The 21,341-nt window shown below is 50.6% G+C and overlaps 1 protein-coding gene across 1 annotated transcript in view; it reads left to right on the plus strand.

Annotated features, from left to right (window-relative positions):
* The window catches only part of LOC149326171 (uncharacterized), a 40,351-nt gene extending 37,425 nt beyond the window's left edge, over nt 1–2,926 (plus strand). Inside the window, exons 3-6 of the mRNA XM_089564490.1 lie at nt 1,131–1,323; nt 1,437–1,549; nt 1,663–1,775; nt 2,922–2,926. Of these exons, the coding sequence (XP_089420616.1) occupies nt 1,131–1,323; nt 1,437–1,549; nt 1,663–1,775; nt 2,922–2,926 (424 nt within the window). The remainder of the gene's footprint in view (nt 1–1,130; nt 1,324–1,436; nt 1,550–1,662; nt 1,776–2,921) is intronic.
* Nucleotides 2,927–21,341: the final 18,415 nt, after the last annotated feature.

Below are 21,341 nucleotides of genomic sequence, written 5' to 3' on the forward strand. Positions count from 1 at the left end.
CGAAACGCACACAGTGTTAAAGACGCCAAGCCGTGTATTGTTGCCCGACACGAGATAGCTTTCAAGTTCTAAGCAGGCTCAGCAGCAATTAAATCAAAACTAATTTTTTAATAGTTTTGAGCGACCTTCGACCTGCCAGCGCCTTATCACGGCTCGGAGCGGCGAAAGAGATTAACGTGTTCATGACGTGTTCTCTGGTAATGAGCTCGGGTTTATTAAGGCTCGTGGTCCGCAGAACGTACTTGATGAACTATGTGATCTTCTAAACAGCTGCATTGAAGAAAATGAGTTTGCTTGTGCTTTATTTTTGGATGTGTCCAAAGCATTTTACTCTGTTAATCATGATTTGTTGTCAGATAAACTAAAAAATTATTGTTTTATAGGTCTTTTTCTGTCTCTTCTTCTTAATTATCGATCCAATCGTCCACAGCGCGTTGTGTTAGCTAAATATATAAGTCGCCTGCAGCAGGTTAAATCAGCTTTTCCTAATTAAAGTATATGACAATGATGATACTGTCTTAGCTGCTAGACAAAAGGACTATAAGATAGCATTATCTTTTATTCAACACGAGAGCGAGTTACTTATGGACCGGTTCATCAATAAAAAGGCAATATTAGTATTTCTCCACAATTATTTCAAGGGATTTACTAATGATCTGTCAATTCGTTTGCACATACCAATTTTTGCTCATTGCAAATGTCCTTCAATCATGCCTTTCTCTCTTGGAATACCCATTTGTCTTTTGTCTGTTCTCAGCTCCGGAAAGTTGCGTGTTTGCGGCACTCTGCTAAGACCCTTTGCCCTATGTATGTACGCAAGAAAATAGTATACGCCTTAGCCTACATTATGTAACGCTATGGCATTTGCTGCTTTTATTTCTGCTCTGCCTTTTGGTGAAAGAAGGTCAACAGCATACTTAAATCCACCCTTAAATCAGTATTACGTGGTAGGTCACGAGATGAAGATAGTAGCGTTTTTGTTGCGGAAGCAACAGTACGCTAGGCGAGAGCGATTTTGCAGAGCCCCAACTGCGCATGCACGAGGAGCGAGTGACCTCTGAGCAGCGCGGAGCCGTTGCCGACTCCTCCGCTGCGCGGGTGACTCAGAGTTGCCGTCGCCTCTGCACCAGCAGTGCATTCTGCAGGAGGAGTGACATCACACGGCGCAGTGCTGCGGCGCTGGGCCCCCTCGGACTCCTCCGCTCCGCGGGCGACTCAGAGTTACCGTCGCCGCTGCACCACCAGTGCATTCTCCAGGAGGAGTCACGTCACACGGCACAGTACTGCTACCCTGGGACCCCCGCCGACTCCTCCGCTGCACGGGTGACTCAGAGTTGCCGTCGCCGCTGCACCAGCAGTGCATTCTACAGAAGGAGTGACGTCACACGGCGCAGTGCTGCGGCGCTGGGACCCCCGCCGACTCCTCCGCTGCACAGGTGACTCAGACATGCCGTCGCCGCTGGACCAGCAGTGCATTCTGCAGGAGGAGTGACGTCACGCGGCGCAGTGCTGTGGCGCTGGGACCCCCGCCGACTCCTCCGCTGCACGGGTGACTCAGAGTTGCCGTCGCCGCTGCACCAGCAGTGCATTCTGCAGGAGGAGTGACGTCACACGGCGCAGTGCTGCGGCGCAGGGACCCCCTCGGACTCCTCCGCTCCGCAGGCGACTCAGAGTTACCGTCGCCGCTGCACCACCAGTGCATTCTCCAGGAGGAGTCACGGCACACGGCACAGTGCTGCTGCGCTGGGACCCCCGCCGACTCCTCCGCTGCACGGGTGACTCAGAGCTGCCGTCGCCGCTGCACCAGCAGTGCATTCTCCAGGAGGAGTGACGTCACACGGCACAGTGCTGCTGCGCTGGGACCCCCGCCGACTCCTCCGCTGCACGGGTGACTCAGACATGCCGTCGCCGCTGCACCAGCAGTGCATTCTGCACGAGGAGTGACGTCACACGGCGCAGTGCTGCGGCGCTGGGACCCCCGCCGACTCCTCCGCTGCACGGGTGACTCAGAGTTGCCGTCGCCGCTGCACCAGCAGTGCATTCTGCAGGAGGAGTGACGTCACACGGCGCAGTGCTGCGGCGCTGGGACCCGCTCGGACTCCTCCGCTGCACGCGTGACTCAGAGTTGCCGTCGCCGCTGCACCAGCAGTGCATTCTCCCCTGTGGAGTGACGTCACATGGCACGGAACACCCCGTTGAGCGAGGTGTTGCTCAGTACTTCTATGATTTGTAGGAGCACGTCTTGGGTTGAAAGCCTGGTTCTGAAGCCGAACATGCTGTGGGGGTAAAGCCTGTTTTCTTCCATATAGTTTTGTAGCCTTCTCGTGACCACTCTCTCGTAGTATTTGCCTAGGCACGATGTAAGGGAGATTGGTCTGAGGGTTTCTACTTGAAGCTTTGCCTGGTTTCGGAATCGTGATGACTTCCGCGTGTTTCCATTCTTCTGGTACGGTTCCCGCTTGCCAGTGCCTATTTTGGTATTCGGTTAGCTTTTTGATTTGTTTGTCGCTGAGGTTGCCAATGAGCGCGTTTTTTATCTTGTCCGCGCCCGCGGCGGTGTTCTTTGTTGCGTTTCTGATTGCTGCGTAGACCTCTTCCCGGGTAATGGGTCTGTTTAGCTTTTCGTTTTCTTCTCCTTTGTAGCGCTCTGCGTAGGCTGCTGGGTTGCCTTCGCCGTAGCACTTTTTGCGTGATTTGCCCCATAATTCCGAGTCTGTTCCTTCGTATTGGTGTATCAGTCGGTATATGGCTTTGTTCTTTGCTGTCTTTGTTTTTGCTGAATCTAGAAGTGCCTTGTGTATGCGCCATGTTTTTGCGGTGCTTAAGGTTCCGTTTAGGGAGTCGCTAAATTGCAGCCAGTTCTGTTTTGCTACCTCCGTCGCGTACTCCTCTGCCTTTTGTGTGATTTGCGCGATTTCCAGCTTGAGTTTCCTATTGTATTTCTGTCGTTTCCACCTTTTTGTGGGTGCCCTCATAGCTTCCGATAGCCTGAGAAGTCTGGAGTCTACATCCGGTGTTTGCGGCGTACGCTCGAATTCTTTTGGTGAAATTGCGTTGTTTTTCTTTGGGCAAGTTCCCCCACTCCGTGATCGACTCGCTACTTTCTCTATCGCGTCGTCACATGCTGCTCTGAAGGCATTCCAGTCCGTTATGTTTGCCTTCCCTATCTGTCGTCTGATTTTGTCCGCTTCCGCGCAGTCACGATTTTATACGTGCCTACGCTTCATTACAAAGCAACTTTCTTTGTGTTTCAAGCTTGGAAAAATTAAAGCTCAGTTGTTTTTTTGGGGACGCGGGGGGCTGGGGGGGGAAGTGCGCAGTATCTGTCTCGCATTTCTGTGTGGACACACGAACAGCGCCGTAAATGGAGGAATAAAGGAGGGATTAAGAGGAGAAAGGAAGGAAGAGGTGCCCTAGTGGAGGGCTCCGAAACAAATTCGACCACCTTGGGATCTTTAACGTGCACAGACATCGCACAGCACACGGGCGCCTCTTGCGTTTCCCTTCCATTGAAACGCAGCCGTCACGGTTGGTTTCGAACCTGGGTACTCCGGCTCAGTGGCTGTGCGCGCTAACCACTGAGCCACCGCGGCGGGTAAAACAAAATTTGTTTCAGGCAATTCGCGAGTCAATGGAAGATAGGAGCGTCCTTTTTGAAACAGAATGTTGGCCGATGCCACCATGCTCGGCTTTTTTTCTTCATTTCTGTTGTTTAACTGCCCTGTAAATTAATTTCTGCTGTCCAGTGAAGGACAGGGGGTGCTAAGAAGTCTGGCCGGTCTGGCCACACTGGGCAACACGGCGGACGCAGGAAGGTCTCACCCATGGAGGAAGCATAGTCAGCATGGTCTCACCGGTAAATGGGTGGTTGGTTTATGGGGCTTAACGTCCCAAAGCGACTAAGGCTATGAGAGACGCCGTAGTGGAGGGCTCCGGAAATTTCGACCACCTGGGGTTCTTTAACGTGCACTGACATCGCACAGTACACGGGCCTTTAGAATTTCTCCTCCAAAAAAATTCGACCGCCGCGGCCGGGATCGAACCCGCGTCTTTCGGGTCAGCAGCCGAGCACCATAACCACTGAGCCACCGCGGCGGCTCGGCACCGGTAAATGAATGTGCGACGTCGACTCTCGTTGTTTTATAGAAAGCGAGCGCAAAATTGAGACGGAGCGCCTGGTCTCGGCTGGCGTGAAAACAAAACTAGACCATGAAACCGATATTGCTGTGAAACTCGTCGACGTGTTTAACGAGCAAGCAGTGAAAGCTGTCAAGCGTTCGTGTACCGGCGGCATCTCTGAATAGTGCAAACATGTCTCTGCTGCACTGTCGGGGATCGTATCATCGAGCGGGGAACTATAGGGCGGTCGAGGCACGTTTACGCGGTACGTGCAGATATGTACTTTTTGGCTGGGAAGCTTATTGTACGTAGACCAAATATTTGAAGCGAAAACTTCACTACGCTAGGTGAAGCCAAAGTCACCGTGTCTAGAGATTTCACCTTCATTTGGCCTTCAGATAAAGCAAAGAAAAGGAGAGGCGCATAGGGGGCCGCCTGGGACAGTGGACACCTTATAGTAGCGCTTTAAGCTACGAAACCGATGAAGAGGTTCGAAAGCAAAGCGAAGGCGCCTAATTGGCCTCCATGGGACACTGGACACCTGAGTTGCACTTCAAGGGTAGTGACAGATGTGGCGGAAAGGCGCCACTGAAACCATACGCCGTCGGCATTCACGGTGTTCCTTGGCGTCCGCGTGGACAACGTTTTAGGCTCCGATGATTTTAAGGGAAGGAAGTGCGCATAACGGAATCCTTGGGTCAGCGGATGCCTGAATCGCGCTTTGAGGTTCGCGGGGTAGTGAGAGAGAGTCGTGGGCTGCATGCGTTAGCGCTGAGAACGTTGTGGCATAGACACGGCACTGCAGAAATACACCAGAGCGTTCACTGGCCGAGGAAGCTCTCGTGATCGACCTTTAACTGCCACAAGGGTGCCCGGGTGGGAGGGCTGCTTATCCAGTGCCCGAAACGCACTCAGTGTTACAGACGCCAAGCCGGGTATTGTTCCCCGACACGCCATAGCTTTCGCGCTCTAAACAGGTTCAGCAGTAATTAAACCACACCTAATTTTTTAATACTTTTGCGCGAACTTCGACCGTCCGGCGCCTTATCACGGCGCGGAGCGGCGAAAGAGAATAACGTGTTCATGAAGTGTTCTCTGCTAATCAGTTCGGGTTTTTTAAGGGTCGTGGTACGCAGAACGTGCTCGATGAACTATGTGATCTTCTAAACAGCTGAATTGAAGAAAATAAATTTGCTTGTGCTTTATTTTTGGATGTGTCAAAAGCATTTTACTCTGTTAATCATGATGCGTTTTCAGATAAACGAAAAAATTATGGGTTTAAAGGTCCTCTTCTCTCTCTTCTTGTTAATTATCTATCCAATAATTCACAGCTCGTTGTATTAGGTAAATATAGAAGTGGCCTGCGAGAGATTAAATCCAGTGTTCCTCAACGATATATACTTGCACCTATTTTTTTAATGTATATGTCAATAATGGTACGCTCCTGGCTGCTAGACACAAGGACTATATTATAGAATTATATTTTATTTAGCACGACAGCGAGTTACTTACAGACCGGTTCAGCAATAATTTAATAAATGTTAACAATAACAAGATAATATTATTATTTTTCCACAATTATTTCAAGAAAATTATTAATGATGTGTCAATTCGTTTGCACAGACCAATTTGTGCTCTTTGCAAATGTCCTTCAATCATGCCTGTGTCTCTTGGAATACCCATTTGTCTTTTGTCTGTTCTCAGCTCCGCATTCTCTTTTGGGAAGGTGGGAAGGGGACAGCTTCCTCATTTTCCCACAGTATGTCCCTCCTCCCACACACTGATTCCAGGAATTCATCGAGATTTTTTGGCAATGCAGCAGAGCTAGGTTAGTCAGGTTTCTTTTTTTTTCCCCCTGCGGAGCAAGTTGGTTGATCGCTGTCGGGCTAGGGGTGCGGAGGGGTGAAGGTGTTCCGTTCGAGAGAAGGTTCGGGGTCGGTATAGGATATACCAAAGACGCCCATGTGTTCTAAGAACATGAGAAGGCGGGACCCCTCCACTTCGGCTCCTTCAACCTCATTTCGCACCCTCTTTCATCCCTCCCCTCAAGGCGCAGATGACATACAATGATTGTTGGCTTCCGTCATATAACTGCGTTATAGTTACTTAACGCCAGAATCGTGAACATGCAAACACAGGAACGTGTGGACTTCGTCGGTGCGGTTAGAGCACCGCGAACACCCATTTTACACGCATCAGTGCTTGGTCCTGGCCTATACGTGCCTCTCTAATATGCCATGAGAAAGTGGGTCGCTTAGACCATGCTGCCAGATCGGACGGGCGGAAAAACACACCTTTTAATTTGAAGCTACAAAACGCAAGTAGCGCAAGCACGCCAATCTCATCTCAAAACTTATCAAAACTAAGCGACGATGACGATACGATGAAGCGGAGCACAACGGGTTTTTGTTCGACGGTAGCGCAGCTGGCTACATTTTCTATTGAAAGCTGTGTCTGCAGAGAAAGCTGTGCTGTAGAAGTGGACTCCGCTACGAAGAGCTATCTCTCCGGTTTTCATAATTCATGGGTTTTGTATATAATTTTATCGGACTGAATTTGTCCATCGATTTCCTTGGCGGTATTCACACTAATATTATCATTTTGCAAAATAATTATTTTTGGGAAAAAAAGGGGCAATTTAGAGTTCAGAACTGGGAAAAGCCAACCGACCAATCCTGCAACACTGCATTTGTGCATAGTGTGTGTTCCCGCCCTACCCCTATCCTTTCTTACTATCGCTCCTCCCTTTCTTTCCCTCTCTCTGTCCCCTCTCTCTTTTTATTCCCGCTATCCTTCAACGCCTTCACGTTGTTCATTCTTTGTTACTGTCGTGTGGCGATATTGAGAGCAACCCCGGTCCTGACAAGCTAGACATTATTCTTGACGAACTAAAAAAGATGTCTTCTGGCCAGACCAAATTAGTAACTGAAGTGCAAGAGCTTAAGAGCCAACTTCTCTCAATGGACCAAAAAATGGCAGATTTCACCACCCGTCTCAGCACTTTAGAAACTCACTGCGGAAATCTGTCTACAGTGCGCACTGACCTAGAAGCAATCCAAACCACTACGACCGAAACGACTCGCCTAGTTAGTGTGCTAGAGGCTCGCCTGGAAGACGCTGAAAACCGCTCCCGGCGAAACAACCTAATTTTCTATGGTTTACCTGATACCAACCCCTCTGAAACCTATTCGCAATCGGAAGAAATAATAACTCGCCACTGCTCTCAATACCTTCATATCCAGTTAAGCCCAATCGAAATTGAACGTGCTCACCGCCTCGGAAGACACTCTCAGGATCGGCAACGCCCGATTATTTTCAAATTTACATCCTTCAAAACAAAAGAATCAGTTCTTTCCAAAGGTCCAAAGTTCAAAGATACAGGCTACAGCGTAGGTGAAGATTTTTCGCGCCGCGTCCAGAATTGCCGAAAACAGCTTATAGCTTTCGCTAAGGCAAAGTCTGTGTCTTATTCCCTGCGGTTTAAAATGCTGCATATTGGCCCAAAGCGTTACATTTTTGACGAAACTTCTGAAACTGTTAAAGAAATATCTTAACAATCAACTCACCCCTGCCGGCCACCGCATTATTCCCCACCTACTCCTCGTGCCAACTTTTCCCTATCGGTTATCTTTACTAACATCCGCAGCTTCTTGCCGAAACGCGATATCGTGTCAAACCTTATTTCATCATCAGGCAGCGATCTACTTGTATTAACCGAAACGTGGTTGAACAGCGACATAAATGACTCAGAGATCCTGTTTGAATTGCCAAATTTTCGTCTTTTTCGCGCCGATAGGAAAGAAGCCCGCGGAGGGGGAGTTCTAATTGCCGTCAACGAACAGTTATCATGCTCCGTCATCAATGTCTGCTCGGACTTGGAAATACTATGGCTCGTGTGCCGGGCTTCACCCCTGACACTTCTAATTGGGGTGTGCTATAGACCACCTCGAAGTAGTCCCGACTTCCCTCGCAAGCTTCACAACATCCTGAATCAACTGGTTTCAAAGCACCCTAACGCACATATCCTCCTATTTGGGGATTTCAACTACCCCAATATCGACTGGAATAGTCAACTTCAGCCCATGGTCAGTCAGGAAGAGTCGAGAGAATTCCTTGATGTCTGTCTTAATTTTAATTTGACCCAATTAGTATCTGAACCAACACGTGTCGCAGGAGAAGCAGCTAACACTCTTGACCTCATTCTGACCACTCATCCAGATAGCTTAGAATCCCTTACGTACCTTCGCGAAATCAGCGACCATAAAGTAATTCATGCCACTTTCAGCTTTACACCTATGTTAAAAGAACCTTCCCGGAAAACTATTATGCTCTACGACAAGGGAAACTACGAAGCAATCAGCAATGAATTAAATAACTTCTTGTCAATATTTGAAACCTCCTTTCATAGCAGAAGTGTAAATGAAAACTGGACACTCTTCAATCATAAAATAGCTGACGTAACCAATAAATATATCCCGACGTGCAGTTTTAGGAAGCGTAATCAGAAGCCGTGGTTCACCAAAACACTAAAAAGACTCGAAAATAAGAAAAAACGCGCATTTCGTACAGCGAAGCGACAAGGAAGCCCAAATGCGTGGGTAAAATACCATGAAGTTGAACACTTGTACTTGGCCGCAATTGTAAAAGCTAAGCGCTCCTTCTACGAAGTCGACCTACCAAAAATGAAAGTCTATAACCCAAAAAAATTCTGGAAAGTGATAAACCCAAAAGAAACACGCACTATCACCCTCACTAACAATGCCGGTGTTACAATGACTGATACCGAATGTGCAAACGCATTTAACACTGCTTTTTCGTCCGTTTTTACTGACGAATCCGAATTGCCCTGTTCTACATTACCACTTGTTATCACCACAGCCATGGAACCCATAACTTTCAAGAGTAGCGGAATTTAATGCATAATTCATAAAATAAAGAACTCATCCGCTACCGGCATAGATGATATAAACTCAAAAATTTTAAAGAACGCTAAACTAGCTTGCTCCAGTATTCTTTGTGCACTGTTTACGCAATCATTGTCAGATGGAACCATACCTGACGACTGGAAAGTGGGGAAGGTCGTTCCCGTCCACAAAACAGGTACTACTGATTCACCTCTTAATTATCGCCCTATTTCATTAACAAGTGTACCCTGCAAATTAATGGAGCATGTCATTTACAGCCAAATCATACAATTCCTAGATTCCAATCACTTCTTCCATCCGTCCCAGCATGGATTTCGAAAAGGATTTTCCTGCGAAACTCAACTAGCTATTTTTCTTCATGACATTCACGCCAACCTTGACACTAACCTACAAACTGATGCCATATTCCTAGACTTTGCTAAGGCTTTCGACAAAGTACCTCATCAACGCTTGCTTCTCAAACTCTCTCAGCTGAACCTAGATCCAAACATCATCGCGTGGATTAAAGAATTCCTCACGCATCGTTCTCAGTCTGTCTTCATTAATAATCAGCCCTCCCACCCGCTTCCAGTAACCTCCGGCGTCCCGCAGGGCTCCGTCCTCGGTCCTTTGTTATTCCTTATTTACATTAACGACCTACCCCAGCATGTATCTTGTCATATCCGTCTGTTTGCTGATGACTGCGTTATTTATCGTTCAGTAACTAACCCTTCTGACCAAGAATCCCTACAGGCTGACCTAAACCATGTGCAAAATTGGTGTTTGCAGTGGCTGATGACACTCAACCCTAACAAATGTAAGTATATGTCTTTTCACCACCGCCGAAATCCTTTTGTTTTCCAGTACACAATTTCTAACTCCTCTGTCGACCTCGTCCAGTCGTACAAATACTTAGGTATCACCATTTCTAATGATTTATCCTGGCGTCTGCATGTGACTAACCTGATATCATCAGCTAATAAAACACTTGGCTTCTTGAAACGTCACCTGCGGGATGCCCCTCAACATGTAAGACTACAAGCATACATTTCACTCATCAGAACTAAACTGGAATTTGCATCGGCCATCTGGAACCCTCACCAAGCATATCTAACAAACGCCCTCGAAGCTGTGCAGAACAGGGCCACAAGATTCATTCATTCCTCGTATTCATACGACGTTAGCATATCATCTCTAAAATTGCAATCAGGTCTATCTAATCTTTCTGCTCGCCGTCGCTCTGCCAGTCTCGTCTTATTCCACAAGTTTTTTTATTCGCCACTCAGACAAGAACCCTACATCTGCGCACCCCCGCCGCGCAGATCCCATCGCATCAGTCATCCTCTTCAAGTTTTGCGCCCACGTGCCCGTACTACTGTTTTCTCTAATTCATTTTTTTGCCGAGTAGCAGCTGACTGGAACGGCCTTCCCCACGATATCGCTTCCATCACCTGCCCTGGAACATTCATGACTGCTTTGAACACCTGTACTTCTCAAAAACCCACCCCTTATGTAACACCCCGCAAGGGGTATTTAAGGAAAATAAAGTGATGTGATGTGAGTGATATCCGCAGGTCAGGGGCTTCAGGTTTCGATGGCAGATGCCGCGGTTAGCAACATCTGTTCCTTCCATATTTGTTTTTATTTTTTTATTTTTCTAAACAATAAATAGCCACTAACAAAAACCGCAAATTCTAGAGGCCCGTGTAATCTGCGATGTCAGAGCACGTTAAAGAACCCCAGGTGGTCGAAATTTCCGGAGCCCTTAACTACGGCGTCCCCCATAGCATCAGAAAAAATCGTATCATGCCAGTTGTTTGCCGCAGAATGTTCCCGGTGGCGTCGTACGATTCAGCATATCGTGCATCATAAACTTACTAGTTAAGTTAGAGCCTAGCTTGCGGCAGCAATTCGAACCACGGCCTATAATCGGGGCTGCGGGTGTCCAACCAAGAGATGAGACAGAGTTACTGCGTCATTTCCTTTCCTCAAATAGAATTTTTATTTCCTTCATTACGGCACCTCCTTCGCTTTTTCTTCTTTCACTCCCACCTTCCTCCCTTCCCTTACGGTGCGGTTTGGGTGGCCACCGAAATTTCCTCTCATCAAAAATGCGATGTGTCCAAAGCACTTTCCGACGGACAAGGCGTCGCGCCGATCGGGCGATGGCATTCCGTGGACTCCCTGGAAGCGCTGCAACACGCTGTCGTGTCTCACTTCTACAGGCGGTGCTGAAGCGTTCTCCAATTTTGGCCATCTGCGCGTTGAACCACAATAATAACGCACAGCTATTGCAGCTATTCAGCCTCTCCTTCCACATCCCCTATTTTCCTTCTTTCAGTCAGTACTTTCTCTCCTTTGAGGCGAAAGCCTTTAATACCTCATACTGTCGTGACCAAGGAATATTTGCAAGTGTGTCCGTGTTTCGGCGTCACTGCGTAAAACAAAACTGCGCCGAGGGTGTGAATTGAACCAGGGCCTATGGCATTTGAAGTGGAGACGCTACCACTCCGCCACGAAGGCTCAGGATTTGAGCATGAATAACGGCGCATCTAGTGAATGCATGGGTCACATAAATAAGATAAAAGAAATAAGAAGAATAAAAATCAGAAAAGAAATAAAATAAGAAATATTAAACTAAAATTTATTTATTAAAAATAGAGATAGGAAAACAAAAAATAAAATAAAAATATGAAAAATAAAAAATAACAAAAAAAAACGAACAGTGCGCCAGGAAACGCTTTCGCCTTGCAGCACTTTAGAGAGCCAAAGTGCCCCCTGAATTTTTCTGACGGCGCAGTGTAGGCGTCCCCCGACAGTCACCTTCCCTTCTAACCTAGTTAAGTGCCTACGCGCAGCTTCCTCTGCTTTCGGTCGCTCGCTTGCTTGCGTGATCCATGTATGCGATGCACCACCGTAAATGTGCATCTGTACTCACCGCTGAATGTGGGAGGTGCAGACTAACGCCTTGAGTGCCTTTCAGGCAGCCGCGAGGCGGCTTCGCTTTCGCTTTTGTTAGTGCGGAGGCATTACTAGGCTATGTCGCCGGCTTTCTGCATGAAAACCGTGTCCGCAGCGATTGTGGTAAACTGTAAACAGATATTCTCTCAAAAGTGGTCATAATCAAAGGAGGATGCTGTGAGGATGCGGCGCAAAAACCTTGGTGCCTATCGGATCATCAGAGGGCACGGCATCAGGCCTGCGGACAGCATGGCTCACCCGCTGCTGCTGTTTGTGCAGGTTCTGCCGTGGATTTTGCATGCGACGCCCACCCCGGTATCAACGACCAACATCAGCGTGACACAACCCCCGATGCTTTCCTCACACCACGTCACAAGCAACGGCACATTCGAGACATATCGAACACGAGGTGTGACGTCACCAGCAGCCGATATACTTAACGGCGCGGCACCGACCAGATCAGAGGGCACGGCATCAGGCCTGCGGACAGCATGGCTCACCCGCTGCTGCTGTTTGTGCAGGTTCTGCCGTGGATTTTGCATGCGACGCACACCCCGGTATCAACGACCAACATCAGCGTGACACAACCCCCGATGCTTTCCTCACACCACGTCACAAGCAACGGCACATTCGAGACATATCGAACACGAGGTGTGACGTCACCAGCAGCCGATATACTTAACGGCGCGGCACCGACCAGATCAGAGGGCACGGCATCAGGCCTGCGGACAGCATGGCTCACCCGCTGCTGCTGTTTGTGCAGGTTCTGCCGTGGATTTTGCATGCGACGCCCACCCCGGTATCAACGACCAACATCAGCCTGACACAACCCCCGATGCTTTCCTCACACCACGTCACAAGCAACGGCACATTCGAGACATATCGAACACGAGGTGTGACGTCACCAGCAGCCGATATACTTAACGGCGCGGCACCGACCAGATCAGAGGGCACGGCATCAGGCCTGCGGACAGCATGGCTCACCCGCTGCTGCTGTTTGTGCAGGTTCTGCCGTGGATTTTGCATGCGACGCCCACCCCGGTATCAACGACCAACATCAGCCTGACACAACCCCCGATGCTTTCCTCAGACCACGTCACAAGCAACGGCACATTCGAGGCATATCGAACACGAGGTGTGACGTCACCAGCAGCCGATATACTTAACGGCGCGGCACCGACCAGATCAGAGGGCACGGCATCAGGCCTGCGGACAGCATGGCTCACCCGCTGCTGCTGTTTGTGGAGGTTCTGCCGTGGATTTTGCATGCGACGCCCACCCCGGTATCAACGACCAACATCAGCCTGACACAACCCCCGATGCTTTCCTCAGACCACGTCACAAGCAACGGCACATTCGAGGCATATCGACCACGAGGTGTGACGTCACCAGCAGCCGATATACTTAACAGCGCGGCACCGACCAGATCAGAGGGCACGGCATCTGGCCTGCGGACAGCATGGCTCACCCGCTGCTGCTGTTTGTGGAGGTTCTGCCGTGGATTTTGCATGCGACGCCCACCCCGGTATCAACGACCAACATCAGCCTGACACAACCCCCGATGCTTTCCTCAGACCACGTCACAAGCAACGGCACATTCGAGGCATATCGAACACGAGGTGTGACGTCACCAGCAGCCGATATACTTAACGGCGCGGCACCGACCAGATCAGAGGGCACGGCATCAGGCCTGCGGACAGCATGGCTCACCCGCTGCTGCTGTTTGTGCAGGTTCTGCCGTGGATTTTGCATGCGACGCCCACCCCGGTCTCAACGACCTACATCAGCCTGACACAACCCCCGATGCTTTCCTCAGACCACGTCACAAGCAACGGCACATTCGAGACATATCGAACACGAGGTGTGACGTCACCAGCAGCCGATATACTTAACGGCGCGGCACCGACCAGATCAGAGGGCACGGCATCAGGCCTGCGGACAGCATGGCTCACCCGCTGCTGCTGTTTGTGCAGGTTCTGCCGTGGATTTTGCATGCGACGCCCACCCCGGTATCAACGACCAACATCAGCCTGACACAACCCCCGATGCTTTCCTCAGACCACGTCACAAGCAACGGCACATTCGAGGCATATCGACCACGAGGTGTGACGTCACCAGCAGCCGATATACTTAACGGCGCGGCACCGACCAGATCAGAGGGCACGGCATCTGGCCTGCGGACAGCATGGCTCACCCGCTGCTGCTGTTTGTGGAGGTTCTGCCGTGGATTTTGCATGCGACGCCCACCCCGGTATCAACGACCAACATCAGCCTGACACAACCCCCGATGCTTTCCTCAGACCACGTCACAAGCAACGGCACATTCGAGGCATTTCGACCACGAGGTGTGACGTCACCAGCAGCCGATATACTTAACGGCGCGGCACCGACCAGATCAGAGGGCACGGCATCTGGCCTGCGGACAGCATGGCTCACCCGCTGCTGCTGTTTGTGGAGGTTCTGCCGTGGATTTTGCATGCGACGCCCACCCCGGTCTCAACGACCTACATCAGCCTGACACAACCCCCGATGCTTTCCTCAGACCACGTCACAAGCAACGGCACATTCGAGGCATTTCGACCACGAGGTGTGACGTCACCAGCAGCCGATATACTTAACGGCGCGGCACCGACCAGATCAGAGGGCACGGCATCTGGCCTGCGGACAGCATGGCTCACCCGCTGCTGCTGTTTGTGGAGGTTCTGCCGTGGATTTTGCATGCGACCCCCACCCCGGTCTCAACGACCTACATCAGCCTGACACAACCCCCGATGCTTTCCTCAGACCACGTCACAAGCAACGGCACATTCGAGGCATATCGAACACGAGGTGTGACGTCACCAGCAGCCGATATACTTAACGGCGCGGCACCGACCAGATCAGAGGGCACGGCATCAGGCCTGCGGACAGCATGGCTCACCCGCTGCTGCTGTTTGTGGAGGTTCTGCCGTGGATTTTGCATGCGACGCCCACCCCGGTATCAACGACCAACATCAGCCTGACACAACCCCCGATGCTTTCCTCAGACCACGTCACAAGCAACGGCACATTCGAGGCATATCGACCACGAGGTGTGACGTCACCAGCAGCCGATATACTTAACAGCGCGGCACCGACCAGATCAGAGGGCACGGCATCTGGCCTGCGGACAGCATGGCTCACCCGCTGCTGCTGTTTGTGGAGGTTCTGCCGTGGATTTTGCATGCGACGCCCACCCCGGTATCAACGACCAACATCAGCCTGACACAACCCCCGATGCTTTCCTCAGACCACGTCACAAGCAACGGCACATTCGAGGCATATCGAACACGAGGTGTGACGTCACCAGCAGCCGATATACTTAACGGCGCGGCACCGACCAGATCAGAGGGCACGGCATCAGGCCTGCGGACAGCATGGCTCACCCGCTGCTGCTGTTTGTGCAGGTTCTGCCGTGGATTTTGCATGCGACGCCCACCCCGGTCTCAACGACCTACATCAGCCTGACACAACCCCCGATGCTTTCCTCAGACCACGTCACAAGCAACGGCACATTCGAGACATATCGAACACGAGGTGTGACGTCACCAGCAGCCGATATACTTAACGGCGCGGCACCGACCAGATCAGAGGGCACGGCATCAGGCCTGCGGACAGCATGGCTCACCCGCTGCTGCTGTTTGTGCAGGTTCTGCCGTGGATTTTGCATGCGACGCCCACCCCGGTATCAACGACCAACATCAGCCTGACACAACCCCCGATGCTTTCCTCAGACCACGTCACAAGCAACGGCACATTCGAGGCATATCGACCACGAGGTGTGACGTCACCAGCAGCCGATATACTTAACAGCGCGGCACCGACCAGATCAGAGGGCACGGCATCTGGCCTGCGGACAGCATGGCTCACCCGCTGCTGCTGTTTGTGGAGGTTCTGCCGTGGATTTTGCATGCGACGCCCACCCCGGTATCAACGACCAACATCAGCCTGACACAACCCCCGATGCTTTCCTCAGACCACGTCACAAGCAACGGCACATTCGAGGCATATCGAACACGAGGTGTGACGTCACCAGCAGCCGATATACTTAACGGCGCGGCACCGACCAGATCAGAGGGCACGGCATCAGGCCTGCGGACAGCATGGCTCACCCGCTGCTGCTGTTTGTGCAGGTTCTGCCGTGGATTTTGCATGCGACGCCCACCCCGGTCTCAACGACCTACATCAGCCTGACACAACCCCCGATGCTTTCCTCAGACCACGTCACAAGCAACGGCACATTCGAGACATATCGAACACGAGGTGTGACGTCACCAGCAGCCGATATACTTAACGGCGCGGCACCGACCAGATCAGAGGGCACGGCATCAGGCCTGCGGACAGCATGGCTCACCCGCTGCTGCTGTTTGTGCAGGTTCTGCCGTGGATTTTGCATGCGACGCCCACCCCGGTATCAACGACCAACATCAGCCTGACACAACCCCCGATGCTTTCCTCAGACCACGTCACAAGCAACGGCACATTCGAGGCATATCGACCACGAGGTGTGACGTCACCAGCAGCCGATATACTTAACGGCGCGGCACCGACCAGATCAGAGGGCACGGCATCTGGCCTGCGGACAGCATGGCTCACCCGCTGCTGCTGTTTGTGGAGGTTCTGCCGTGGATTTTGCATGCGACGCCCACCCCGGTATCAACGACCAACATCAGCCTGACACAACCCCCGATGCTTTCCTCAGACCACGTCACAAGCAACGGCACATTCGAGGCATTTCGACCACGAGGTGTGACGTCACCAGCAGCCGATATACTTAACGGCGCGGCACCGACCAGATCAGAGGGCACGGCATCTGGCCTGCGGACAGCATGGCTCACCCGCTGCTGCTGTTTGTGGAGGTTCTGCCGTGGATTTTGCATGCGACGCCCACCCCGGTCTCAACGACCTACATCAGCCTGACACAACCCCCGATGCTTTCCTCAGACCACGTCACAAGCAACGGCACATTCGAGGCATTTCGACCACGAGGTGTGACGTCACCAGCAGCCGATATACTTAACGGCGCGGCACCGACCAGATCAGAGGGCACGGCATCTGGCCTGCGGACAGCATGGCTCACCCGCTGCTGCTGTTTGTGGAGGTTCTGCCGTGGATTTTGCATGCGACCCCCACCCCGGTCTCAACGACCTACATCAGCCTGACACAACCCCCGATGCTTTCCTCAGACCACGTCACAAGCAACGGCACATTCGAGACATATCGAACACGAGGTGTGACGTCACCAGCAGCCGATATACTTAACGGCGCGGCACCGACCAGATCAGAGGACACGGCATCTGGCCTGCGGACAGCATGGCTCACCCGCTGCTGCTGTTTGTGGAGGTTCTGCCGTGGATTTTGCATGCGACGCCCACCCCGGTATCAACGACCAACATCAGCGTGACAACCCCCGATGCTTTCCTCGGACCGCGTCACAAGCAGCGGCACATTCGAGGCATTTCGACCACGAGGTGTGACGTCACCAGCAGCCGATCAACTTAACGGCGCGGCACCGACCAGATCAGAGGGCATGCCATCTGGCCTGCGGACAGCATGACTCACCCGCTGCTGCTGTTTCTGCAGGTTCTGCAGAATAGCACTGCGAAAATACATTTTCAAGGCCACGTCAAATCGACGTCACCCCGAAAAGTGCTCCTGTAACCTACCCTGATTGACACGCCCATTGACGGCGATTGACACTTCTGACAGCCAATCAGAGAGGCAATATGGTGCCGACAGGCGAATGTGAACATCGAGAATCGGGCGCCCGGTCAGCGCGCCTCTAAATGTGCTGACATATTAACACGTGATGCGCGGGCAGCGGGCGAACGGACCGTCGTGTGAACCGGCCTTTAGCAAGGCGCTGTTCGCATTCTTCATCTGTCTCCGAAGCCCGTTGTCGTTTCCTGGCTTTGTCAAGCCGACATAGCCTGCCTTTCTGTTCATCAGGCGGCATAACGACTGAGCCGTGTTGTTGTTGTTGCGACTGAGAGAAGGATGAAGAGGAAAGTGCACGGGCCTGCCGACTGGCTCAAGCCGAGCCACCATCGCTGCCACGTGCAGAAAGAAGAGAGTGAAAAGATAAACGGAAACAGTGAAAGAGAGAAGAGACGCGCGTCGCAACAACCGCGTCCGCCGAAGCGGGCGCTGGCTGAAAAAACAGATAAGCGGCCGCAGCCCTCATTCGTAACTGAAGCGAGCGAACGCATTTTATACCCTCCCCCCCCCGTTCTCCAGCCTCCTCTCCACACTCCACAGCTGGCGAGATGGATGGATGGATGGATGGATGGATGGATGGATGGATGGACGGATGGACGGATGGACGGACGGACGGACGGACGGACGGACGGACGGACGGATGGACGGATGGACGGATGGACGGATGGACGGATGGACGGATGGACGGAGGGACGGAGGGACGGACGGACGGACGGACGGACGGACGGACGGACGGACGGACGGACGGACGGACGGACGGGTGGATGGATGGACGGGTGGACGGATGGGTGGACGGATGGGTGGACGGACGGACGGACGGACGGACGGACGGACGGACGGACGGACGGACGGACGGACGGACGGACGGATGGACGGATGGATGGATGGATGGATGGATGGATGGATGGATGGATGGATGGATGGATGGATGGAAGGATGGATGGATGGATGGACGGACGGATGGATGGATGGATGGGAGCGCCCCCTTTGAAACGGGGTGGTGGCAATTACCACCCTGCTCAGCTTTTCGTTCTTTATTATTTTTTTGTTTACTGTGTTGGCAATTCTCATTAAGATTCGCCATCATCTTTACCTACGGTTTCCTATAGTTCTAGCCTTATGCCACATCTCTGCTTTTCAGCCACCAATCCTCCAATCGCTTTTTGCTAACTTCCACTGCAGATTTATTTACATGACCATTGTTATTTTTAAACCCTAGGGCCTCAGGAACAGTGACTACGCCTGCATCGACATCCGGATGGATACCATCACATTTGAGTATGAGGTGTTCAATTGTTTCCACAGATCTACCAACCACTGCACATGTGTCATCTTCTTCGTTGAATTTCTTTTTGTAGCTGCGCGTTCTAAGACACCCTGACCTAGCTTCAAAAAGTAGGGCACTGCCTCTTGAGTTATCATAGAAAAATTCTCTCCTGATCCGCCTTTTCCAGTATCGATATAGTTCTACACTAGGTTTCTTTTCCATTGAATTCATCCAATTTTTAACTTCCGCGTTTTTAACCTGTCGTTTAATGCTCTTTCTTTCTCCGTCCTCATGACCGGCATACTCACTGGTTAGTTTTCTAGTTCTTTTCCGCCACTGTGAGTCAACGCTCTTTCTGTACAAATATCTAAATACCTTAGCTGCCTACCTGTTATCGTTCAATTTCCTCAGGCGTTCTTCATATAGTATTTTACTCTTAGCTTCCCGTGCTTCGAACGATGGCCAGCCCATATCCCCTTGTACTGCCTCGTTTGTGGTTTTGCCGTGGGCACCTAGTGCTAATCTTCCAACAGCTCTCTGATTTACGTCTAATCTCGACTGAACTTCTGCCCTTAAGCACAGAACGGCATTGCCGAAAGTAAGTCCCGGCACCATTATTCCTTTCCAAACACCTCTTAGTACTTCATATTTTTTGTACCCCCATAATGCCCTATGTTTCATTATCCCGGCGTCTCTTCGTCCTTTTGCCCTAAGTGCCTGTTCATGCTTTTCCGTATATATATGCCCTTCGTTTAGCCATATCCCGAGGTATTTGTATTCGGCCACTTTGGGTATTTCGTGGCCTTGTATTGTAAGCCCCTGATCAGTTGTATCGTTAAAAATCATCACACTTGATTTAGTTGCGCTAAAACTAAATCCTAGAGCGTCTCCTTCGTCTCCACAGCAATTAACCAAAGTTTGTAAATCTTCCTGGCTATCTGCTAACAGTACAGTATCGTCCGCACACATTAAACCCGGGAGTCGCTGCTCAACTAAATTTCCGCCTAATCTGTACGACAGATTATAACCGAGATTAATTTCTTGTAGCCTTCTTTCCATATTTATCACGTAGAGCATGAACAGCAGCGGTGATAGAGGACAACCTTGCCTTAATCCTTTGTGCACCCCCACAGTTGTGGTACTTTTTTTCCCTTCCCATGTAATTTCAACTTCATTATCTCGGTAGATTTCCAGTAGAAAATCAATTACCTCATGACCGATACCTAAATCTTTCAATATGCTCCACAGGAGTTCCCTGTTCACGTTATCGTATGCACCGCTTATGTCCAGAAAGGCTAAAAACAGAGGTCTGTTTTCCGCCTTAGCTATTTCTATGCATTGGGTAAGCACGAACAGGCTATCATCTAAGCGCCTACCCCTTCTGAACCCATTCTGAAGTTCTCCGAGTATCCGATTACCTTCTACCCATGACTGCATTTTTAATTTCACCGCCTGCATTGCCAGCCTGTACATAACAGATGTTGTCGTAATCGGACGGAAGGATTTTATGTTCATCTTATCTCCTTCCCCTTGGTAAATCAAATTCATTTTACTCTGTCTCCAACTGTGCGGAATTTGCTGATTTGTTATGACTGTCTCCAATGCTTTTATCAGCGCTTCCTTGCTTCTTGGGCCAAGTTTATTAATCAGCTTAATTGGAATTTCGTCTATCCCTGCGGATGTGGTTTTAGGAATATTCGCTTCCGCCTTTTCCCAGTTAAGACTAGTCAGTTCTAAGCTGTTCTCTATTGTGCTGTCCTGTGTTGCCGCCTCACTTGGGAAGATTACCCCATTGTCGTTACTAAAAGACGCAGCTATAAATGACGTAATGTAGTTCACAGCATCGTCTCCCTCTAAACATTTTCCCTCAGCATCTATAATCTGTTCCTGCGTTCTTTGATTTGTTTTCCCCAACCAGCTTATATGGTTCCAGAATTTTCTTGGCCCCGCTTTATTTGTCTCGCGAACTTCAGCCAGCCGTTTATCAGAGGACTGCTTCATTTTAGCCTGGACTGGGACCTGAACTTGCTGTTTATTTTGTCGATAAGATTCCCATTTTTCGCCTATTTCCTCTTCAGATAACTGCTCCCTCTTTGCTTCTCTGTGTTCCCTTGAAGCCACCCGTCGTTGTTCGATGGCCTCCTTAATTTCCATATTCCACCAGCTTCGTGGCTTCCTTTTTTCTCTCCAGTGGTTTACTCCTTTCACTTCTTTCATTTTTGTAGCGATGAGCAGTTCTGATTATAATCCCACTTTTCCAAGGGGCGTTTCTCGATTACTTCTTCTATATCGGCGGAAATTAGCGCTATTTTTTCATCGTTTAATTATTCGTTGTCTTTTTGACTTCGCTGCAA

Source organism: Amblyomma mixtum, chromosome 10 (genome assembly GCF_055824585.1).
Source record: "Amblyomma mixtum isolate Tamu chromosome 10, ASM5582458v1, whole genome shotgun sequence".
NCBI classification, from domain to species: domain Eukaryota; kingdom Metazoa; phylum Arthropoda; class Arachnida; order Ixodida; family Ixodidae; genus Amblyomma; species Amblyomma mixtum.